This window comes from Rana temporaria, chromosome 11 (genome assembly GCF_905171775.1).
Source record: "Rana temporaria chromosome 11, aRanTem1.1, whole genome shotgun sequence".
NCBI lineage: Eukaryota > Metazoa > Chordata > Amphibia > Anura > Ranidae > Rana > Rana temporaria.
Genome location: NC_053499.1, coordinates 60,491,294 through 60,516,912, shown reverse-complemented (window position 1 = coordinate 60,516,912; position 25,619 = coordinate 60,491,294). Strand labels below are relative to the sequence as shown.

At 44.7% G+C, this 25,619-nt stretch overlaps 2 protein-coding genes across 3 annotated transcripts in view; both read right to left on the bottom strand.

The window, feature by feature from the left end:
- CDC42EP2 (CDC42 effector protein 2) overlaps nucleotides 1–8,309 on the bottom strand; it is a 30,331-nt gene extending 22,022 nt beyond the window's left edge. Inside the window, exon 1 of the mRNA XM_040328643.1 lies at nucleotides 8,131–8,309. The gene's annotated coding sequence lies outside the window, so the exon portion shown is untranslated. The remainder of the gene's footprint in view (nucleotides 1–8,130) is intronic.
- A 101-nt stretch (nucleotides 8,310–8,410) lies between these two features.
- Nucleotides 8,411–25,619, bottom strand: part of POLA2 (DNA polymerase alpha 2, accessory subunit) — a 134,065-nt gene continuing 116,856 nt past the window's right edge. For both annotated transcript variants that reach the window (XM_040328640.1, XM_040328639.1), the window contains exons 17-19: nucleotides 16,015–16,077; nucleotides 12,677–12,803; nucleotides 8,411–8,663 (exon numbers count right to left, since the gene is read on the bottom strand). In XM_040328640.1, coding sequence (XP_040184574.1) covers nucleotides 8,520–8,663; nucleotides 12,677–12,803; nucleotides 16,015–16,077 — 334 coding nt within the window. In that variant the 3' untranslated portion in view covers nucleotides 8,411–8,519. The remainder of the gene's footprint in view (nucleotides 8,664–12,676; nucleotides 12,804–16,014; nucleotides 16,078–25,619) is intronic.

The window sequence follows — 25,619 nt, the reverse complement described above, 5'->3', positions numbered from 1 at the left end:
ATAGTGCGCCATCATTGGTATCAATGGGAGGAATAGTGTCCCATCATTGGTATCAGTGGGAGGAATAGAGCTCCATCATTGGTATCAATGGGAGGAATAGTGTCCCATCATTGGTATCAATGGGAGGAATAGTGCGCCATCATTGGTATCAATGGGAGGAATAGTGCGCCATCATTGGTATCAATGGGAGGAATAGTGCGCCATCATTGGTATCAGTGGGAGGAATAGTGCGCCATCATTGGTATCAGTGGGAGGAATAGTGCGCCATCATTGGTATCAGTGGGAGGAATAGTGCGCCATCATTGGTATCAGTGGGAGGAATAGTGCGCCATCATTGATGTCAGTGGAAGATTATGAGCCACTGTTGCTGACAGTTAGGGGAATAGTGCCCCAAGGGCCAGATAAAAGCAAACAAAGGGCCGCATCTGGCCCTCGGGCCACAGTTTGGAGACCACTGCTTTAAATGATCAGTATTAGTGAGTTAGAATTCTTTCACCTCCAGAAATCTGTATTTTGTTTGTAACAAAGAAGTTGTCCAAATGAGGACTGATCTCTCTGAGGGCCAGCCTTCAATACACAGTTGTTAATGATTTTTAACACATTTCACAAACATGGGCTGATAAGGTCTTCGCAATGCAAAAAGTCTTTGTATGCTTTTATCACTGGTGACAAAGCCAGTCACTTATTTGTGGTAAGCATTCAGACGTGCATCTATCCTGGTGGGATGGAACAGAACTTGTCTATTTTGTGAAGCGACTCACCCCTGTGATTTTGGCACAGGTAACTTGTTCCCCGTTCTTTCTTCATTTAGGCTGAACCCACACTTGTGATGAGACATTGCATGCGATTCACACTGCATTGCTGGGCAGATCACATGCGATGTCTGTGCAATGCAAATTAAGCCATGCAAATTGTATGGCTGAAATCACATCGCATTCGCACCAAAATAATACAGGGCCCTTTTTTTGATCTGCACTGGATTCCGATCACATGGGTGTTCACACCTATGCAATCCGATTCCTGCACCATTTGGCAGTTCATACGGATCTGCAAAGTGATCTGGGGATGTCATTAACTTTACATTGACACCCCCAGTGGTTCACAGAACACATTGTGGACCACTGTGCGATTCAGGTGCAATGCGGGAACTGGCACTGAATTGCAGGGTCTCCTGCATCGCACCAGTGTGAACCGGGACTTAGGCAGGCCACACAAGTTATGATATAGAGCACTTAAAATGTACCAGCGGCCATGTAGAATGGGAAGTATCAACACATTCCATTCATCTGGGATCTAATCGTGCAAATTAGGTTTTTGTAACCTTTTTTCAAGGACACCCCCCCGATAACACCTAGTTTGCCTGCCTGTCGAAATCCTCATCACCAGTGTCCTAATGTAAACAAGTATGACATTTAAAAGATGTCAATGTGTTAGTTTTATTCAAAGGTCGTTGGAACCAGTCACCAAATAAACCATCGGTAACACAATACGCCGCCATGGATTGAAATCCTGCAGTGCCCCAAGGTCCCCCTCCCCAAGAAGGCACGTGTATAGGCCCATCTGAAGTTTGCCAATGAACATCTAAATGATTCAGAGAGGGATTGGGAGAAAGTGCCGTGGTCAGATGAGACCAAAATTCAGCATTGGCATGAACTCTACTTACCGTATTTGGAGGAATAAAAATGCAATAACCCCAAGAACACCATCCCTCCAATCATGGTGGAAACATTATGCTTTGGGGCAGTTTCTCTGCTAAAGGTACAGGCCGACTTTGCCGCATTGAGGGGCCAAGTAAAATCTCGAATGAGAACATTCTTCCCTCAGCAAGAACACTGAAGATGGGTCGTCAATAGGTCTTCCAGCATGACAATGACCCAAAACATACTGCCAAGGCACCAACAAGAGTGGCTCAAGAAGAAGCACATTAGGCTCATGGAGTGCCCTAGTCCGTCTCCAGACCTTAATCTAATAGAAAATATATGGAGGGAACTGAAATTTCAAATTGCCAAGCGACAGCCAAGAAACCTTAAGGATTTCGAGAAGATCTGGAAAGAAAAGTGGACCAAATTCCCTCCTGATATGTATGTAAACCTGGTAACCAACTAGAAACATCTTACCTCTGTGCTTGCCAACAAGGGTTTCTCCACTTAGTACCAAGTCATGTTTTGCTTGGGGATCAAATACTTTTTTTATTTTTTAACTCCTTTGTATCATGTGTTTTTTCTGGATTTTTGATTGATAGTCTGTCTCTATCTTTTAAAATGCACCTATGATTATAATAAAAAAAAAAAAAAAAAAAAAAGGATAGACCCTTCATTTCTTTGAAAGTGGGCAAACTTACAAAATCTGCAGGGGATCAAATAATTATTTTCCCCACTATAGCAGATATATTCATTCACCATTAAGCAGAAGTTTGGGATAGTAAAGGGAAAGATGGGTGATTGGTTGGGTTGGAGGGGCATTAAAGTCAACTTGTGTATTTGCTCTGCATGGGCAAAGCAAGGGACTGCTGTCAATAATAGGTTTAACTGGTGGAAGGCTAATATGCCAATGTTAAATACAAGTGTAAATGCATTGTAAGAACATTTAGAAGCCAGATTCACATATTTGTGTTACCGCATGCACATTAACATGCTTTGTGGTAAGACAACTCATTAATTCCGAGTAGGCTGCCAACACACCCCAACAGACCTGCCTTTTTTCCAACATACCACAAATGGTTCACATCCATGTGTTGTGGTGGACTGGAGATGTGCACTGCAGTGCCATGGATTTTAAAGGGCACCCGATACGCAAATATTTAGAATCTGACCGCAACTGCGTGTAAAGCTAATCTGGAGCTTTTATTCCTTTGCTTGCATAACAAGTCAATGTGTCAGGAAAAGAACATACATGATACTTGGAGGATTCTGTCTCAGAGGGATCTGTAGTTTGTTTTAGTAAAATAATGCGCTAAATAAAATCAACACCAATTTCTGAAAAAATAAACACGATTCTATGTATATGTGCACTGAGCAACCATAGCTGTTCATTTACATAACACTGCATTTCCTGTTGAACCTTTTAAGTGATGGGCCTCATGCACACTGATCATTTTTCAGCGGTTCCTAGAGGTGCCTTTTCCTGCCTCTACATGTTAGCCTGTGTCCATGCACACATAGGCTTTTAGAGGAGTTTAGAAGCACGAAAAAAAAAACCACTGCCAGTGCATCCTGCAGCGTCTTGACAAAAAATAAAAAATGCATGGCGCTTGTAAACGCACTTTAACGCTAGGCACAGTTAGAATTTGAGTGTTAATTCATTTCAATTGCCAGAGTAAATTATAATTCTGGCCAATGACAAGAATTACTGCCCAAGCACTCGACACCTGTAAATGCGTTACACATTTTTACAGGTGTAAGGAAGGATCCTGTTCCTTTAAAGCATGTTATGCAGCACAGTGCTGGTGCCGTGTAATTTGGCCCCTTGTATAACCTGAAATACCTGGCTGATCCTGCCTGGTTCTGCCCTCCCCCCTGTAAACTGACCACAGTATATCTTGGATGCCAAGCCCCAAGCAGCACTCTAAAATCAGGTACAGACAGCCCGGTTCAGACTGATGCAACACTCGCTCTGACTTTGGAGCACTTGTCCCATTGGAGTTCGGACCCCATTCTGTCCGATCCGATACCTGGGCAGTCAGGGGTGTTACAAGCACCAATCCCCACTGTATAGATTTTAATAAAACAGCCGACAGCCGCTTCTCCCTCCCACAGCTTTTAGCCGCTATTGAAATCTATACGGGGGATTGGTGCTTGTAACTCTCCCCCCCACCACTGCACTGATCACCCCTGACTGTCCCCATATCCTCCTCCAGGCTCCTCCTGTGCCCCATATCTGTGAGCGAAGGAAGGAGTCGGTAAATCGGTAATTTACCAACTCCTTTTCCGAATGAACAAAGCCAGTGATCAGACTCTGTTCATTCATAGCTGAGCATAGTAACCTGTGTTTATGATGCTTCTCTTTATAAATAGAGAGGAGCCTCTGTCTCCTGTCCATTCATCTCCAGTACAGCTGAGGCTGTAGCAAAAGGCATTGGGGAATCTGTCATCAGTCCCTTTCCCCGTCTCAAAACGAAGATGTCGGGTCTGATAAGACCCCTGATATCTCACCAAAGCCACCCCCCAACAGGGCTGATGAAATTATATATATAAAAAAAAAAAAAGATTTAAAAATGTTAAATTGTAAAAAAATAAATAAAAAAAAAACACTGACACCATCCACCCCCCCCAAAAAAACATAGTAAAATAAAATGACACGTCAACAGTCCACGAGTCATCAGTGCTCCATATAAGTGCCACTGTCACTGAAAAAATAAATAAAAAAAAAGTATCGGTACTTGTACTCCGTCTTGAAAAAGTATCGGTGTAACCCTAACCATTAGATCTCTCAGTTACTTTGAGATGCGGTCCTGTTTGCATTTCCCTCTTAGGAAGGTAGCATCAAAGTTCTCCACCCACCTGCTTCTCCCGTTATTGGAGCCGAGGAGGGGCAACGCTAAAAGGGTTGGAGAGATGTCACTCCACACTTCATATACCAGCTTCTCACAATTGGAAGCCCCCTTTCTCCTGTATTACCATTTCTGTACTCTGATTAGTATTCGCTTGTGTGCAAATTATAAAATGTATGCCATTGGGCCTACTCAGGGAAAGCCTCAGCATGTTTACAATGACGTGTGAGGGCCTGCCTGGTGAGATACACATTTTTTGTACAGATTAGGCCAGTCCTAATACTGTAGTTTTCTTAAAGCCAACAGGAGACTGATGCCTAAAGGAAGCCAACTATGCATACCACAAACTACGAGGTTCACGGTTTTAAAGGGTCAGTAAAGGAATTTTTTTTGTGATAATGTGATTTTTTTTGAATGTGATACTTGCCTCCACTGTGCAGTTCGTTTTGCACAGAGTGGCCCCTCGGCAGCTGTCTGTTCTCCCCACAGTCATGCAAGAGCTCGAATGGTGGTGAGTAATTGCTGGCACGCTCCCGTGATACAGCGAGCGCCCATAGCCGCTCACTGTATCCCTCGGCACGTCACTGGATGTGATTGACAGCAGCGCCAGCCAATGGCTGTGCTGCTCTCAATCCATGCGCTCTAGCCAATCAGCGGCCAGGCTGAGCGGCGAAGAGGATCTCGGGACCGCGCGGGACTTTCGAGGGGTCAGGTAAGTATAACGGGGGCTCGGCAGGATTCCGATGTTTTAGATTGCATTAAGGTGAAAAAAAAAAAGGTCTTTACAACTCCTTTAAGACCCTGTCTGCTCTTTATACATACAACAAAACTTCAATGAAATGTAATCAATTTTCTTTGTCTTGCTTGACCGCTTATTCACATGGCCATTCCTGGCTCTACACCGCCCAGATTAGCGCGCTTCTGCAGTGGGTACAACCAGGTATTTGCAATCAGCTATGAACAGGAAGTCTGTACAAATCCATGACAGGCTGAGAAGGTCTGCATGGAGTCCCACATGGAGTGATTGCCTGTAGTTGGAGACTGACAAGTAGCCCCAGAATGCAAAAAGTTTGCATACAAGGCTGCGCATCTGTCCCCAACTGCAGGTCATCTCTCACTGAGAGAATACATGTAAACAGCTGCAGAAAATCTCAGCCTGTCAATGATTTGTACAGGCTTCCTGTCTGCAGCTGATCACAAATGCTTGGCTGTACCCACTACAGATATACACTGATCTGAGCTTGTGTATGGCCATGAAACGGCTGTGTAAATAAGCCCTTAGTGTGAAGATGTACAGACATGCACAAATAAACAGTCATCAAAGAAAAAAAAAATGACGCATTTAGCACAAAGTACTTAATTGATATGCAACAAGGTTTGTTCTTTGAGGTCTGTTTATCTGTGCATGTCTCATCTTCACAAAAATCTTATGGACAAGCAAAACATAAAAGGGAAGCGATTGACTGAAACCTTTAAAGTGATTGTAAATGCAGGCTACTTTTTTTTTTATTAAAACATGCCATACTTACCTGCTATGTGCAGTGGTTTTGCACAGAGCAGCCCCAATCCTCCTGTTCTGGGGTCCAATGCTTCTGCCCCAATAGCAAGCAGCTTGCTATGGGGGCACTCTTGTGTGCCCGCTCTTTAGCATGGCTCTGCGTGTACATAAGACACCCACTCCTGTATCTGAACAAGCCTCTGCTCTGGCGCACATCACTGAATTGGGATCAAGTGTGCATTAGGGGGGGGCTGCATGCAGCCTTACTGCATAGAATGCAGAAAAAGGTTAAAAAATAAAAAATGCGTTTACAACCACTTTAAATATGTCAAGGGGATGAATGCGGTTCAGGAGGGCAGCATTTTCAAACACATGGGCACCACAGACTAGCGGGTGGAAAGTTCAAAACTAATCTTGGCAACTATTATTTTACAAAAATAGTTGATGCTTGAAATAGACTTCCAGCACAGGCAACAGTAGGTGGCTTCAAACATGCTTGGGACAAACAGATCTATATTAAGAAATAATTGATAGATGTATATTTTCTGCAGTCACTCTGTTTCTAAAGTTTCATTTCACTATAATTTTGTTGGGAAATCTAAAGTTGGATTGTTGCTGCTTTGTGTTAAGGAGGCGCTGATTTGAAAGGTGTAAGTGTCTCCATTCTTAGTGATTCTTTTGAATGAGACACTTGATGTGTTTGTGCGATGCAATGTATATTCCACCCATAAATCATCTACTAGTTCCTCTGGAAATGAAATCAAAGCCATACCCATTCTCACTATAGGACCCTAGATAGAGCAGACTTCCAACCAGGGCGCTATAGCACCCTGGGGTGTCCTCTGGGTTCTTCAGGGTGCCAAAAAAAAAACACACGCCCAATATTACCCCAAACATGTCAACAGGCCGGTGATAGGATCACACCTGTCCTTATGTTAAAACGACGCCCCAGCCTTGGGCACCGTGTGAGCCAGCTGCTAGCATTCTAACAACCGGTGATATAATTGGTTGATAAGGAGGACATTAGGTGCCTGCACAACATCCTTGTTTGCCCCTCCCTTGTCCTCTCCATCAGCCTGGTGAGGGAGAAGAGAAATACTGGAATAACTAGCACGTTTGCAAAAATATATTTGCTTTGTAAGAATAAGGGCCCACTTTTACACCAGCTGCAGTGGCTATTCCAGCACAGTCCCACCACATTAAGGCTGGGTTCACATATGAGCACGCAGCGGCTTACAGCAGGGGTCTGGTGTGCCCTCATTCACCATTTCAGCCCAAATTTTGGGCTGAATTTGGACCTGAAACGGACTAAAAGACGCACAGGACTTCTGTGCAAATCGCACCGGAGCCGCTGCGGAGATATGTGAACTGCCACGATCTCCTGCTGTGCGAATTGAATGCAGGGAAACCCACATCCAGCCTTAAGGGCAAGATGTCTCGTCTCCAGTGTGCCCAGTTCCCTCCACGGTGTTGTGCTGGTGCGTGACAGCAAGTGCAGAATAAAAAAATAAAAGTAAAATACTTTGTAATGGACTTTTTTCCCCAGCGCAGTGAAAGGCGGTGGATTGCGGTCAGCAATTGAACTTAATGAAATATCTGACATTCAATAAAGTTCATTATAAAATAAAAACACACTCGCTCAAACTGTGAAAAGTTCCAATCCCATGGGAGTGCACACGTTCAGGTGTTGTAATACAGCTGCTGGTGTGAATGAGCCCTAAACCACCTCTAATGTAGCATGTCCTACATGTGTGTGGAAAACTATTTGTACATTTTAGAACAGAGTGTCCCCGGACTGTACAGGAGGAGAATCCCTGGGAGAGAGGATAGGACATGTGCAGACACACCTCTGAGCATGTTTTCTGTGATCGTTTCTATGCATTAAACATTTTTGGACGTTTTAAACGATCCTTGGTGTGCTGGCAAATATGTCTATAAAAACACCTCTGAGCATGTCATTGCAATGTATGAGGGAGAAGGGCGTGTGAGGAGCCTTGTACTTAACATGTCAGTCCCGGGCATCCCGTACACACCGAAATATCAATACTCAGCATGAGGAAACCGAGCCCCGGGCCGGACACAGACACCCCACACGCATCACCTCCATATATCGTCACGTGTAGACTGGTAAAGAGACACTTACCCGCGGAAAGTTCTCAGGCACAGCGGAGTGCCCGCTACAGATTTGGCTCCAGGCAGATGAGGACGTGGTTGGGAGTGGCCACTACTTCCGGTTCTCGATCAGTCACTCAGAGGCGAACACAACAATCCTCCTTCCACGGCCAGAGCTCAGCCGAGACTGACTGCCCCGCCACACAAACTCCGTTACGTCACATACGGCGCGGCCAATCAAAGCGCATAGATACACGGGGGCGGGGTACGAACTCACGGCGGGCTCTTTACTCAGACAAGAGGAGTCTTTATATGTAAATACTTTATTTATACAAAACATCCCAGATAATAATGTACATCACATGACAGTCCATTCACCCGCCCCTTCATCTCCCAGGACGGATCCCATACACGCCGATCTTATATTTTCACCACCTGAGCGGATATACAGGGACACCTCCTGGGCTCGGTGTTCTCTCTCTTCACCAAGATGCGGCCATATGTCCCTCCTACCAGTCCTTTAGTCAGGCGGCCAGGATTCATGCAGATGCTCCCTGAGATATCCTATGGAAACACACCATGATTATTTTACCATCTATAATCATCCATAAGAAATGCCCTAGAGCAGGCTCAGCCTCGTACAGTGCTATTAGTCCCTTCACACCAGTGTGACTTGTCATGTGATGAGATAGATCAAAGTCGCATGACCCCCATTTCTAGCTATGGCGCTGTTCATATCAGTGCGACTCTGACTTGCATTGATTTTGAAAAGTTGCCTGCACCATTTTTATTGAATTTCATTGACATCTGTGCATGAAGTCTCACAGATGCAGGCAAGCCACACATGAAATCGTGCTGAAGTAACACGATTTTAAAGCCGCATTCGATGTGAAATACCCCAAAACAAGCGTTATATAGCAGCTTACCAAGTCTGATATCAGATGGCTACAATCCTTTTCTTTAACATCTGTTCACATAAGTGTGCTCTGCGAGATCACATGCGATTCACACATCACATGCTATGTCAGTGCGATTTAAACCATACAGATAGTATGACTGAATTTGCATCGCATTCAGACCAAACTCACACAGGACCCTTTTTTGGTCCACACCAGAATTAAATCGCATTGGGTGTTCACACCTATGCAATCCGATTCATGTCCGAACTGTCAGTTCGCAGTGCGATATGTGAGCTAAAATGGGGGTGTCATAAGCATTGTATTGACACTCCCAGCAGTTCACATAGGGCAGTGATCGCACCTATGTGAATTGGCACCAGGGCTCTGTCCTTCAGGCTCATGCATACAGGGCATCTGAACACCAGAGCTGCTGCCAGGAAAATTCAGCATAAAAAACCTGCTAAAAGCCACATACCGCACACGTGTTTAGGCACGTTGATGCCCGTATAGCAGTTGAGTGTAAATGCATTCTACTGGCCAGAAATATTAATTTATTCTAACCACTGGAATACACTTCCACTCCTAGCATTTTAGCACACTTAGACACTTTATCCTGCTCAAATGCTCCTCTTAAGAACCTTTGATGGTTTTTTTTTTCACCCAGTAAACACTCCTCTCCAAATACATCTGTAAAGGCCCCTGTGTGTAAAGGCACATAGACTTACATAGAGTCTTTTACAGGTTGAAAAAAACTCTCAATACCTACATAAGCATTGAGCTGTGGGTGTACGAGCCCTTATATTTTCACCTGGTGATCCTGCCAGTAGGTCTGTTGTTTTTCCAACCCCACAAACTGTCCTGCAGATGTAGAACTTAGTGTTGAGACAAACCATTTACCACAGACAGGTATGCATAAAATGATCAGCGTTTTTTTTTTTTTATTCAAGACCTTTATTTCTAAAGTGAAAAACTATTTGCTGTAACTGCTTATAAAATGTTAGCTGGATTTTGGCCTCAATTTGTTAGTTTGTTTAAACCTGCCAGTCCCTCAACACCTCCCTCCACCAAACCGACAACACTGTTGTCCAAAAGGTGTTTCTGTTGCTCCCCCATCCAGAGTGTAAGCACTCTAATACAGGAGGGTGTGTTACGGACAAGATCATCAGGTGAAAATAGTTGGGGAAAAAGCCTAAACAGAAAACGAATGCAGCCACAATATATTACATTTTTAGTTTTGGTTATAATACGGTTTTAGGGCTTTCATGCACACATAACGTCATACAAGGTAAACTGCATGCCCATTTTCAATCCCAGGAGACAGCCACAGCACTCCGTAGTCCATAGTAATGAATGGCTGTATTCAGGTATACGTCATGCTTGTGTAAACCAATGTACAGGAATAAGTCCCTGGATGCACACAAGCCATGTTCATAAACTTACACCCATGTGCTGCATGACATATACCTGTGCCCAGCCGTTTATTACTATATGGGAGGCTGTACTCTGCAGCTGTGTCTTCCAATTGTGAAAATAAAGAATTACCGTACAAAGATACCAGCCCATTAGGGAAGCATGGCATAAATACTGGACTTTTCAAAGCCAAAGGTGTTTATTTTTTTTAGTTTTAGACTAGCTGAATACCCGGCGTTGCCCGGTCTTCCTATCTTAACCTTTTGGGGAGGAAAATCATAGCAATATAAATATACCCATCTTTTATATAAGGGTGTAGGTAAGGGTTAATTTAAGTGTCATATTTTTATTTGGCATATAAGTAATATGTGTACCAGGTATTATTGAAATATCTCCAGGCGTACAGAAGTTATGTGGGAACATACATTTCCCATTGATTTGCATGGGACTTTAAACAAAAACCCCGACCCTCACAAATGGGGGTAGTTAAGGGATAAATTAACTATCCTATAGTTTAAGTGGACATATAAGCAACATGTGACCAAGTGTTATCGAAATATCTACAGCTGTTTGGAAGTTATGAAGTAACATGTATTTCCCATAGAGTTGAATGGGACTTTAAAGGAAAACCCCGACCATGGAAAATGGGGGTGGGTAAGGGTTAAACCACCTATCCTATGTTTGTTGCTGACATATAAGTAACATGTGTGCCAAGTTTCATGTTAATATCTTTAGCTGTTTGGACGTGATGCTGGAACATACACACACACACACACACACACACACACACACACACACACACACACACACACACACACACACACACACACACACACGTTGAGTTTTATATATATAGATGGGGGAAAAGAATGGTTAAAAGCACAGGCAGGATATATTTTTTTTCTTTTTTTTGGGTCCAACTGGGGATATTTACCTTCACTTCCTGCCTCAAAAACACAACCAGAGGGGAGTAAAAACCTCCCGTGGGAAGCTGACACAAAAGTCTGTAGTTTGTGCTCTACATAAGTGGGTAGCAGCATCCTTGCAAGCTCATTTGGTTGTGCCGTGCTGCTTGCATAAAGGAGCTATAACTTCCAGAATGCATTATGGTAACTAATACAGTGCAGTATTAGCCATACCCTGCACTATGTGTCTAATGTAATAGATGCGTAGCGGTCCCACTGAAGATGTGGGTGAAGTCAGAGCTGAACAGAAGGGAGATGTGATGGCCGTGGGGGAAGTCAACACATTTATATGTAGTCTCTAAACTGAACATCATTCATAATGGTGACTACAGGGGAGAATATTCAGAAGAGCTGCAGGAACATAGCCACCTTACTACAGGAACTTGCTTTGGATTGTTTTTAGATGGCAGAATCAACAAGTACTATTATTATGTAATTTAGTAACCAACATTACTATGAGTGAATATTTGCTCTAGACCAGTAGTTCTCAACCACTGGCCTGAAGTCTTCCTCTTCACCCCAACCCTCTAGCCACCAACAGATCATCTAATTTCCCTACTGGTCCACTGTGCCCCCAGATCATCCAAAAGCCCTCCCACCCCCATTCTCCCCCAGTACCCCCTAGCTTGCTGATGAGCTTCCATCCTCCCATAGTGCCCCCCAACCTCCAAAAGTGTCCCACAATGCCCCCAATCCCTGCAGTGCACTTTAGTCTAAAAAACTGTGCCCCCAGGGGGGGGGGGGGGGGGGTTGTGGAGACCCACAGCCCCTTTCTGAGACCCAATTCCCCACAGTTGCCCTTAGTTTTTTTCAGAATACTCTACACAGAGCCACCAAGTCTGCTGCAGTGTCACCAATCCCTCTTCATAATCCTCATTTCCCCCCCACAGTGACAACTACATCCATTATTCTATCATTTTATTACATCTTTTTATTCCCATTACCTTATTGTGTTAGTATAAAGAGTTTTTCCGTTTTACTGTTGAATTTACTGGGCCCTGGTCTCAATAAGGTTGAGACTCGCTGCTATAGACAGTTTAAGAAAGGGATTATAAATACATGTACTTTCAGTTTTTCAAAAGATAGGTACTTTAAATCCATCTATCAAAATGGAAATGCTAGTTTGGGTGGGTATGAAATGGTTACTAAAGTGGAAATCACAGTTTTTAGTAAATATGAAACAATCATAACACAGTTCTTTTTAATCTTGACCTTAAGATATGGCTAGCTCCAGCAGCTAGCCTGTTATCTGTCCAGAAAAACAGACAACATAAATAAGTTAAAATTGAAAGCAGTGGCTAACCTTGATAAAAAAGCGAAGCTCTGATGGTACAATAAAGACATCTGGTGTGACTGGCATCATAGCAAAAGTATACATTGCTTCAAAATCAATATTTATCTCCTCATTCGGTGGGTATAATGGGTAGTAACTAGAAAACAAAAAGTTATTGGAATAAACATGGTATACTTTAAAGGGGTTGTAAAGGTTTGTTTTTTTATTTTCTAAATAGGTTCCTTTAAGCTAGTGCATTGTTGGATCACTTACCTTTTCCTTCGATTTCCCTTCTAAATGTTTTTTTCTTTGTCTAAATTTCTCACTTCCTGTTCCTCTTCAGTAAGCTTGCCACCATCATCCGAGCTGTTCTAGCTGGGGGTTAGTCAGCATGCTCGCCCCCTCCCTTGGGACTACATTCCTGCGGGGAGATGCTGCTAACACAGAGTCTCCCCGCAGGGATGTAGTCCCAAGGGAGGGGGCGAGCACCCCAGCCAGAACAGCTCGGATGATGGGGGGAAGCTTATTTAGAAGGGAAATCGAAGGAAAAGGTAAGTGAACCAACAATGCACTAGCTTAAAGGAACCTATTTAGAAAATAAAAAACAAACATTTACAACCCCTTTAATCAAAATAACATTACTGTAAATTCAGAGTAAACGAACATTAAGCCAGTGATCCACAATACTGGACTTTTTCCTAAACAAGCTGTAAAACCCCCCTATTGAACATTATCCGACATCTTCTAATGTTTGCATATCTACAATAGGATATCTAATTCCATTACCATTACTTATCTAACTAAACAGACAATTGTACTTTAATTGAATGAATAACAATCACAGTCTGCGTCTGAGTAGCTGCTTTTTTAGCACGGTTTTCTTTTGAAGTTAACCTATAGTGTCTACAACCACAGTCTATATTAGATAATTAGATGAACTTCTGTTCTGCCCTCTACTATGCTAATTACTGGACTCCAATTCTCACTTAACATGATCCAGTTGCAGTTTCTGTCTGTAGCTGCAACATTCACAGAACACTATCATCAACCGGGACATGGGCAGAACCAGGCCTAGGCTGAACATTAGATCAGTACTGAGAATATATTGCAGTCTATTATTCAGATGACAGGGGTTTGTGACGAAGGACATTCAGAAACTTTAGGTGCTCCTTAAAGTGGAATTCTAGCTTACACCTAATTAGTCTTAAACCTGCCTCAACGCACATAAACACACACTTAAAGTGGTTGTAAACCCACTTTTTTTACTTTTACCTACAGGTAAGCCTATAATAAGGCTTACCTGTAGGTATAAAGAATATCTCCTAAACCTGTACGGTTAAGGAGATATTCCCCTCGCAATGCGCCGCTGATTACAGCGGCGCAGGGAGATCCTCGGCTGAAGGGCCGGCCCCGCCGACCCATGCCGGAAAGGAAATCTCCCACGCGCATGCGCGGGAAGTGATGTCATCGCCGCTCCAGCCAATCACAGCGCTGGAGCGGCGATACCCGGAAGACACGCTCGGCGTGGACCAGGTAAGTTCCCTACCTCGTTCCGAGGTAAGTATTTCATAATGAGCTAATATGCGGTGCATACTAGCTCATTATGGCTTTTGCCTTGCAGGTGCAAGAAAAAAAAAAAAAAAAAAAAAAAAAAAAGTATATGCGGGTTTACAACCGCTTTAAGCCAGCCACACATGGATCGAAAGCAGGGATCAATCGACTTGAGTATAACCAGCCTGTTGGGTTTTTCCCAAACCACCAGTACCGCCGGCTATAGCTGGCATCACTGATCACTGTATTCTGATAGTGATGAAGTCTCCCTGCTGCCAGATTACAATGCTACAGCAAAAGTGATTCCCCCATCCACACAGGTGTGTGGATGGGGGAATCAAGGCATTTTCTTTCTTTCAACATGCTGGTTGAAAAAAAAAAAAAAAAAGCATAATGTATAGGCTATCTTACTTATTTTCAGGCCGCTCTGGTCAACATGATCTCCCTTGTGTCAGCCAGTGGCTGCAGGGCAAAGGAGGGAATGGTCCAACAGCTAATAAAGTCTTGAGCGATGACATCACCCATAGGCTTCAATGGTCTATCACTTGTCAACACTCCCTTCTTTCCCCTGCAATTGTGCTGGCTGACACAGCAGAGCTGGATTTCATGACTGGACTGGACTGGGGTGACCTGAAAGTAGGTCAGGATATACATCCAACAGTTAATTAAGGGGACAGTTTAAAGGCTAGTTGGGTTTAAGCTGGAATTTCCTTTTAAAGTAAACCTGTCAAAGAAACATGAGGGTTGCTATTGTCTTCTTCAGCAAATTGTAGTTTCTGGCTTCTGTGCGGACCCTTTTACTTCAACAGTTGAGAGCATGCAGATCAGGAGTTCTATATTTTCTGACCTGCATACTTGTCCTGACTCCGTATTGAAGCCAGTGCACTGACATAATGGGCAGGAGTCTAGCATTTTCAGAGAGTATACTGTAATGGCAGCCCCCAGATTTCTCTCAAGACAGGTTTATTTTAAAAGGTATTGAACATGGCACCTGCCCTGATGTTAAATTCAGGCAAGTAGCATGACTATTAGGGGTATTCCTACGAAGTGATAAGGGGCACTTCAGATGTAAGATGTGCTCACTATTGCACACACATGCTGGAAACTACACTTGATCTTATCTCACCTATGGCTAGCTAAAACAATTTCCAGAGGGTTTTTAGCCCATCTAAATCAATGCTCTGCTCATTATGAATTCTTATAGTTGTCATACACACAAGGATTTATGATCAACCTAGGTTGTTGTGATTGCAAACAAGCCATTAAAATATGGAAAGATGCAACAAATACTCTATTGTTCCGCACTTTGGGATCAACTAAAACCAATCAATCAAAAAACACAGATCAGTCCTACATGTAAGATTGCTTAAGCTATCTGTATTACAGTACTCTGGTGCAGACACACATATTTGCAAGTAATCCAATCAGATGGTCTTAGAGTTGGAATTTATATTGGGCTCAATCAGTTAAGTTACATTGAATGGTTGGTGAAATGATAATATTGATACACGTGTGGCTACCTTTAGGGCTTGTTCACACCATGTCTGTTGAGCTGTGTTTTTCGGTACACCACCCCACATGTATGATGTGAACAGGGCACATAAAAAAAACAATTGTTTTCAGGTTCTGCAACAACTATTTTGCACTCATGTGAATGGCACAAGAAAAGGACTCTGTAAACTGAACTTTTCCCCTTTGCAATCGCTGTGGAACACCAGAGTTGTTACAATGCAGATAGTTTTCCTCTTCTAAATATTACATATGAGCCTATCTCAACTCAAAATAATATTTCTTTACAATTATATATAAGAATTTACCTTCTCTGATTTAGGATTTGCCTGAGAATTCGACTGAACCGATCTGGAGCACCAGCTGTGCCACTAGGGGTAATTAAAAGTATAAACATATAAGAATATGTAAATATGATCATGTAAAAAATGCAATCAAAAGAGAGACTATCAAGTAAAATAACACCATTTTGCATATAAAATTCCATACAATCAGGGTAATTTAAAATTATTATAAAGGTAATAAATTACTAAATTATAAGGCCTCATGTACACTGGACGTTTTTGGGCATCTTTACAGCAGCTGTTTTTGACAGTAGACGTTTTTTTCTACGGTCAATAAACTCTCCATCATGTTATCCTATGCACACATAGGCCGTTATCAGCAGTTTTGGGCAGTGGCATTTTTGAGCAGTAAAAAATCCCAAAACTAGTGGGTTCTGAGAGACGTTTTTCAGCTGTAAAAACGCTCTAACGCTGATAAACGCTCAAAAAATATTTTTTTTTCCCTTCAACAAAAACACTAAAAAAAACTTTGAAAAAAGTTGAAAAACTCACTGCAAAGCTACTGGCGTTTTTATAACGTTATTTTAACGTTTAGTGTGCACGAGGCCTAAAAGGGTGTCGTAGACACCCTTTAGAATTCCATTGGAGCACAGCATCAAAATGGTCAGTGTTTGCGCCCAATTCATGTACTCGTCTGCACCGACATCAGTGACCACACTGCACACTCCTTCCTCAGTGTACTCGCTTCTTTTTCCTAACTGGCAGCAGTAAGAACTACTTGAATTTGCTGCGCATATTGGTAATATTACCAAAAATGGTGCAAATGCTTGCCTGAATTAGGTGCAGGTAGTTCTTAACTACTTGCCGTCGCCGCACCGTCATAATACGTCCACAAGGTGGCTCTCCTAGGCGAGATCACGTATTATGACGTCCTACCCTTTAGCCGCCACTAGGGGCGCACGCGCGCCGCCGGAGGCGCGCGCACGCGCCCCCCGCTCGCCCCCGACTCCCGTGCGTGTGCCCGGCGGGCGCGATCGCCGCCGGGCACACGCGATCGCTCGGTACAGAGCGGGGAACGGGAGCTGTGTGTGTAAACACACAGCTCTCGTTCCTGTCAGCAGGGGAAATGCTTTTCTTCGGTTCATACACTGTATGAACCGAGGATCAGTGTTTCCCCTAGTGAGGCCAGCCCTCCCCCCCACAGTAAGAACACACCCAGGCATACTTAACCCCTTCCCCGCCCCCTAGTGTTAACCCCTTCACTGCCAGTGGCATTTTTATAGTAATCTAATGCATTTTTATAGCACTGATCGCTATAAAAATGCCAATGGTCCCAAAAATGTGTCAAAAATGTCCGAAGTGTCCGCCATAATGTCGCAATACCAAAAAAAAAAATCGCTGATCGCCGCCATTACTAGTAAAAAAAATATTAATAAAAATGCCATAAAAATACCCCCTATTTTGTAAACGCTATAACTTTTGCGCAAACCAATCAATAAACGCTTATTGCGATTTTTTTTTACGAAAAATATGTAGAAGAATACGTATCGGCCTAAACTGAGGAAAAAAAATGTTTTTTTATATATTTTTGGGGGATATTTATTACAGCAAAAAGTAAAAAATATTCATTTTTTTCAAAATTGTCGTTCTATTTTTGTTTATAGCGCAAAAAATAAAAACCGCAGAGGTGATCAAATACCACCAAAAGAAAGCTCTATTTGTGGGAAAAAAAGGACGCCAATTTTGTTTGGGAGCCACGTCGCACGACCGCGCAATTGTCTGTTAAAGCGACGCAGTCCCGAATCGCAAAAAGTACTCTGGTCTTTGGGCAGCAATATGGTCCGGGGGGTAAGTGGTTAAGGGTGCTACCACCAAAGAAGTCTGTTAGGGCGGATTTGAATTCCCCTGAATGTGTTTAACAGCACAAACACAATATACAGTGCATCTGGAAATAAATTGCAGCGCTTCACTTTTCTACATTTTGTTATGTTATTCCAAAATGGATTAAATGCATTACTTTCCTCAAAATTCTACAAACAATAGCCCATAATGACAACGTGAAAGAAGGTTGTTACAAATCTTTTTTTTATCAAAAAAATTTGGTGCATCCTGTTTCCACTGATCATCCTTCCTTGAAATGTTTCTACAACTTGATTGGAGTCCACCTATGGTAAATTCAGTTGATTAGACATGATTTGGAAAGGCACACACCTGTCTATATAACGGTCCCACAGTTAAAAGTGCATGTCAGAGCACAAACCAAGCCATGAAGTCCAAGGAATTGTATGTAGACCTCCTAGACAGGATTGCATCAAGGTACAGAAAAATTCCTGCAGCATTGAAGGTCCCAATGACCACAGTGGCCTCCATCATCATCTGTGATTGCAAGAAGTTTGAATCACCAGGACCCTTCCTAGAGCAGGCCGCCTGACCAATTTGAGCGATGGGGGGAGAAGGGCCTTAATCAGGGAGGTGACCAAGAACCCAATGGTCACTCTGACACAGCTGTAGCATTTCTCTGTGGAGAACCTTTCAGAAGAAGAACAACCATCTCTGCAGCACTCCACCAATAAGGCCTGTATGATAGAGTGGCCAGACGGAAGCCACTCCTCAGTAAAAAGGCACATGACAGCCTGCCTGGAGTTTGCCAAAAGGCACCTGAATGACCCTCAGGCCATGAGAAACAAAGCGTTGTGTCTGAAGCAAACTAGGCACTGCTCATTACCTGACCAATACCATCCCTACAATGAAACATGGTAGTGGCAGCATCATGTTGTGGGGATGTTTTGCAGCGGCAGAAACTGGGAGACTAGTCAGGATCGAGGGAAAGAGGAATGCAGCAATGTATAGAGAAATCCTTGATGAAAACCTGCTCCAGAGCGCTCTGGACCACAGACTAGGCCAAAGGTTCATCTTCCAACAGGACAGTGACCCCAAGCACACAGCCAAGATAACAAGGGAGTGGCTACGAGACAGTGAATGTCCTTGAGTGGCCCAGCCAGAGCCCAGACTTGAACCGGATTGAACATCTCTGGAGAGATCTGAAAATGGCTGTGCACAGACGCTCCCCATCTAACCTGATGGAGCTTGAGAGGTCCAGCAATGAAGAATGGGAGAAACTGCCCAAAAATAAGTGTGCCAAGCTTGTAGTATCATACTCAAAAAGACTTGAGGCTGTAATTGGAGCCAAAGGTGCTTCAACAAAAGTATTGAGCAAAACTAAAAAAGGACAAATATGCTATTCCTGGTTCAATGACCTTTAGATACTACCAGCTTAGACATGTGACGCATGCCCAATTCCCTAGCTCTATAACCCTTCAGACTGACTCGGTGGAATGGTTGTTGATTTCCAGAATTCTAGATAAACCTCTCTCCTCCCTTTACGTTTATCTGTCTTCGGCCCACACGACCTCTCTGACGAAAGTTCATGATAAATGGAAGGCTGATATTTTAGGGATGACTGAGGAAGATTGGGAGGACTCTGGGTGGTTATTTTACTACTATGATCTCTGCAAAGGATCGTTTCATCCAAATTACGTTTCTTCACAGAGTTTACTACACCCTGTGAGGTTATCCAGCATTTATTCTCAGAGAAGTCTCCTTTTGCTCCAGGTGCCGGTCCTCCCCAGGTACAATCTTTCACATGGTATGGATGTGTCCTTTGATCCATACTTTTTGGGAGCAGGTACTTGAGGCCTTGAGTGCCTTTGGAGACTGGTCCCTCGGCCTGGGCCCAGCCTTATCGCTACTTGGTAGTATGGAGGATGTTGTGGCCTCTAGGCACGTGAAATTATTTCTCTTTCACGCCTTGTATTACGCTAGCAGAGAAATTCTCTCTTTAGATGGATACAACCTACCCCGCCTACGCTTAGCATGTGGAAAGCAACAATTAACTCTGTCTTGCCATTGTATAAACTGACCTATGAGAGCAGGAACTGCCCTAAAAAAATTGATAAGGTTTGGTCGCAATGGATCGATGCACATGGCTCGTAGCATTAAGATACCTTGGGATGTTTTATACGATACCTTTATGTTTGCATCCTAAACTTGTGATGTAATTTCTGATATGCCTACAATTCTACCCCCCCCCCCCCTAGGGTGTTATGGTGGCTGTGATTGTCATGTTGCTCGCTCTGGATTTAGCCATGTATTGGTTGCGACGTTCATTATTAGATTCACTTGATCTCTTGTTTTACTTTTGACGTTAAACTTTCAAGTATTGACTGTGAACTGTGTCAATGTGTACTTTTTTCTTTCTCGTACATCACGGGACACAGAGCGGCATATTCATTACTATGTGGGTTATAAGGAGTACCTTCAGGTGATGGACACTGGCAATCTCAAACAGGAAGTCCCCTCCCTATATAACCCCCTCCCATAGGAGGAGTACCTCAGTTTTTTCGCCAGTGTCTTAGGTGTTGGTCATGGATTAGCTTTGCCTCTGTATCCTTGGGATTAAGGCGGGCTAACCGGATCTGTCCAAAGTGCCTCAGCGCCAAAGTGGACAGTACCCGGGCCCCAAACCGTGGGGTTTTGCCTATAATGCCCTCTCTAGAGGGATGGACCCTGGGCCCAGGACTTAGAGCTTTTCCTAAGCCAAAAGTATCCTGTTTGCCAGGGTGCTATATAGGTCCAGGTCAGTCGGTTCCTTCCTAGGACCCCAGTACCTGATGGTCTACTACTTTACCCACGGAGATGGGAGAAGATTGGACTGTTGTTGCTTGGCAAACGTCCTGCGGCATGGAGCAGGTAAGTGGAGAGTCTGCGGGACTTGGTCCGACAGTGGACTCTCCAGGGGAGATCTGCGGGGGGTTTGCCTGAGTATGCTCTGCATTGGCACCATGGTCACTATGTCTGTTATGTCTGGATGATCTAACTTTTCCCCCCATGACTGGATCCCCCTGTCTAGGCATCTCTTTACTGGCTACCTGCTGCCCCGCTGGTTGGGAAGGTCTTTTTTGGAGATCTGTCTCAGGGCTATAAATGTGTCCTTTAAGAGGCCTGTGTTTAAGTCCTACCTGGCCGGGGTTTTTGAAATTGCCGCTCTGCAGCCGTAGGGGCGATCCTCTCCCTGCTTCCTGAAGTCTGGCAGCGCGTCTCCATGTGTTTCCCTCCCCTGACATACGGGCGCGGGCGCGTGCACGCTTAATAGAGCAGTTTCGCGCCGTTCGGGGGGGGGGGGCGGGGAGCGTGCAGGCCGGCGTCGAAAGAGGCGGGCTTTCGCCTCTGTTATTTGAAGCAGGTCCTCGTTATGGCTCAGTCTGAAACTGAGCTGAGAGCGAGAGGACACAGAGCGGCACACTAGTGACCCCCGGTGGCAGGAAAGGGGTAGTACATGCTAGGCTTAGCCTATGCATATCTATTAAGCCAAAAATCCTCTTTGCAGCAGGTTGGAGGCTGGTAAAGTATTGGTGGGGGTGTATGTTTTAAAAAAAAAAAAAAAAAAAGCCTTTAATAAGGTAAAGGAAATATATATATATATAATAATGTATTGAAAAAAAAAAAAAAAAAGTGGTTCTTTTTTGTTGGAACATACGGAGCCCCACCAGGTTAGGGACATTAGCAATACTACTGTTCCCTTAACCACGTAATTTTTTCCTAGCTACAAACAGTCAGTTGTTGTATGCTGGGGTACCTCGGTCTTGTACCATGGCTCCCAAAGGCTCGGGATCTAGAGGGGCAAAAAATACCAAAAAACAAAAGGGTTCCCCCTCAGATTCTGAGGATATGAGTCAGGCTATGCCAGTACTCTCCCCACCTGTTGACCCAGGGATGGCCGCCTTGGTTGAGCCAACAGGGGGGTCTGGTGCGGAGGCTGGCCCAGATCCTCCCAACCCGGTGTTTATCACTGAGGAAATGCTAGCTATCTCCTTAGGAGGGCTAGAGAAAAGATTGGCAGCTATGATCGCTAATTCATTGCCAGACAAAAAGCGGACTAGGTCCCCTTCACCAAAGTGTGTATACTCAGATGCGGAGGTTCTCTCCCTAGGAGACTTAGAATCTCAGGAGGACCTGGTGGACCAGAACCTAGAAGGTTCAGAGCTTGAGGATTCTACTGTGGAGGAACCATTCTCTGCCTCCCAAGCAGAAAGTCTGTGGATCCAGTCCTTGACAGACATGGTCCGATCGGCATTTAAGTTGCCCTTACCGGAGCCTCGGGCTCCGATAGTTTCCTCCTTGGGCTCTTTAAAAGCCCCCTTGAATGACGCAGTTTTTCCGGTCCATCCTCTGTTGGAGGAATTGATTTACCAAGATTGGGTACGACCGGACAGAATCTTTTTGCCGCCTAAAAGATTTTCTGTTATCTACCCCATGGAAGAGAAATTTTCCAAAAAATGGGCGCCCCCAGCTGTGGACGCAGCCATCTCGTGCGTAAATAAAACATTAACTTGTCCGGTAGAAAACATACAAATGTTTAAGGATCCGGTTGATAAACGTTTAGAGACACTTTTAAAGGCTTCCTTTGCTACGGCAGGAGCAGTGGTACAGCCGGCAGTAGCTGCTATCGGAGTTTGTCAGGCTTTGAAGGTCCAGACTAAACAGATGCTGAAAGACATCCCTGCCCAACAGGCAGAGGAGCTATCTGATATTCCCAGAGCTTTATGCTTTGCGGTGGATGCTATAAAGGACTCCATCCAGCAGGCATCTCGTTTATCACTATTAGTAGTGCATATGAGAAGGCTCTTATGGTTAAAGAACTGGGCGGCCGAGCCCCCATGTAAGAAACTTCTGGCAGGGTTTCCCTTTCATGGGGGAAGACTCTTCGGAGAAGATCTAGATAAATACATTCAGACTATATCGAGTGGTAAAAGTACCCTCCTACCAGTCAAAAAGAAGTTCCGGGGTCCTGCCTTTAAGAGGCCGATTTCCCCTGTCCCGGGGCCCTCAAATTCCAGGCAGTATCGACGGCCTCCTGCGCGATCCAACTTTAACAATAAGTCACAGGGACAGGCCCCTGGGGGCAAGAGGCCATGGTATCGCAAGCCAACAAAGCCAGCCCCTAAGTCTGCCTTATGAAGGGGCGCCCCCACTCACTCGAGTGGGGGGAAGGCTTCGTCTCTTTTCGGAGGTTTGGGAAGCCAACATCCCCGACAGATGGGTCCGGTCATCTGTGGCCAGAGGCTACAAGTTAGAGTTTCTAAAGTTTCCGCCGCCTCATTTTCAGGAGTCAAGGGTACCGAACGATCCAGCAAAAAAGGCCTCGTTCCTAACGGCATTGGATCGTCTGCTCTGCCAGGGCGTGATTGTAGAGGTACCAGTCCAAGAGCAAGGACTAGGCTTCTACTCCAATCTATTTGTCGTACCAAAGCCCAACGGCGATGTCAGACCAATTTTAGACCTAAAAGGTTTAAACGTTTACCTAAAGGTTCAGTCATTCCGGATGGAATCGGTTCGGTCAGCTGCCGCCGCGCTCCAGAAGGACGACTTTCTGGCTTCCATAGACATAAAAGACGCTTACCTTCATATACCGATCTTTCAGCCACATCAAAGATTTTTACGCTTCTCGGTGGCTCAGCGTCACTTCCAGTTTGTGGCACTTCCTTTCGGGCTGGCTACGGCCCCCCGGGTGTTTACGAAGGTTCTAGCTCCAATTTTAGCCAATCTAAGAATCCAAGGGGTCACGGTCCTAGCATACTTGGACAATCTCTTGATCATAGATCACTCACCGGCTTGCCTGGAGCAAGCGGTTGCCCTTACGGGTCAATACCTCGAGAGTTTCGGCTGGGTCTTAAACCGAGAAAAATCAGCATTCCAACCAACAAAACAGTTGGAATATCTCGGCATGAGGTTAGATACAGCTCAGCAAAGAGTATTTTTACCCCTGGTAAAGGTCAAAGCTATCAAGGAGTTGATTCAGCTGGTTCTAAGCAAAAAAGAACCAACTATTCGCCTATGTATGCGTTTACTAGGCAAGCTGGTGGCTACGTTCGAGGCGGTACCTTACGCACAGAGCCATACTCGCGTCCTACAAGCAGCCATTCTGGCGGCTTGGAGCGGGAAAGCACAGGCCTTGGAGTTTCCTTTAGCTCTATCATCAAGAGTCCGGCAAAGTCTGTGCTGGTGGTTAAACCCTCAGAATCTGCTGAAAGGGAAATCCTTCAGCCCCATAGCCTGGAAGATAGTGACCACAGATGCCAGCCTAAAAGGCTGGGGAGCGGTCTTGGATGGTTATACTCGCCAAGGTACTTGGGCAGCGGCGGAGAAGCAGCTGCCCATCAATATCCTGGAGCTCAGAGCTGCTCGGCTAGCCCTCCTGGCATGGACATCCAAACTGAAGGGATTCCCGGTGAGAATACAATCAGACAATGCCACGGCTGTGGCATATATAAACCACCAAGGGGGAACCAAGAGTCAGGCCGCTCAGAAGGAAGTGAGCTTGATTTTTCTGTGGGCAGAGGCTCATGTGCCCTGCATATCGGCAATATTCATTCCCGGAGTGGACAACCTGCAGGCAGACTTCTTAAGTCGCCAAACTATGTCGCCAGGGGAATGGTCTCTACATCCCCAGGTTTTTCAGACAATCTGCCAAAGGTGGGGTGTGCCAGACGTGGATGTCATGGCATCGAGGTTCAACAAGAAGCTAGACAGGTTCATGTCCCGCACAAGGGACCCGATGGCCTGCGGAACCGATGCGTTAGTTTGCCCTTGGCATCAGTTCAAACTCCTTTATGCGTTTCCCCCTCTCCAGTTACTACCCCGCCTGCTGCGCAGGATAAGGATGGAGCACAAGCCAGTAATCCTGGTTGCTCCAGCGTGGCCCCGGAGGGCATGGTACTCACTAGTCTTGAGGATGGCAGTAGAAGACCCTTGGACTCTTCCTCTACGACCAGACCTACTCTCTCAAGGCCCGATCCTCCACCCTGCATTACGGCGTCTAAATTTGACGGCCTGGCGGCTGAATCCCTGATTCTCAGGGGTAGAGGTCTGTCTAAGCAGGTTATCTCCACCCTGATCAGGGCTAGAAAGCCGGTCTCCAGAATAATTTATTACAGGGTTTGGAGGGCCTATGTAGGCTGGTGTGAGTCCAAGAAATGGCTTTCTCGCAAGTATACCATTGATAGAGTGTTAAGTTTTCTCCAGCTGGGAGTGGATAAAGGCCTGGCATTAAGCACAATTAAGGGACAGATTTCAGCTCTGTCAGTGTGGTTTCAGAGGCCGTTGGCCACCCACTCGCTGGTTAAGACCTTCATTCAGGGGGTCTTACGTATTAATCCTCCGATCAAGTCCCCAATTTGTCCGTGGGACTTAAATCTTGTTCTATCAGCTTTGCAGAAGCAACCCTTTGAACCTTTGGCTGAGATTCCTTTGGTTTTACTAACAAGGAAATTGGTATTTCTGGTTGCCATAGTTTCAGCCAGGAGAGTGTCAGAATTGGCTGCCTTATCTTGTAAGGAACCATATCTTATTCTGCATAAGGATAGGGTGGTTCTCCGTCCTCATCCTTCTTTTCTGCCGAAGGTTATATCCGGTTTTCACCTAAACCAGGATTTGATTCTACCTTCCTTCTTTCCGAAACCTACGTCTAGAAAAGAAGGGTTGCTGCATACCCTAGATATTGTCAGGGCCATGAAGGCCTATCTTAAAGCTACAGAGAAGATTCGGAAAACAGAGGTGTTGTTCATTTTGCC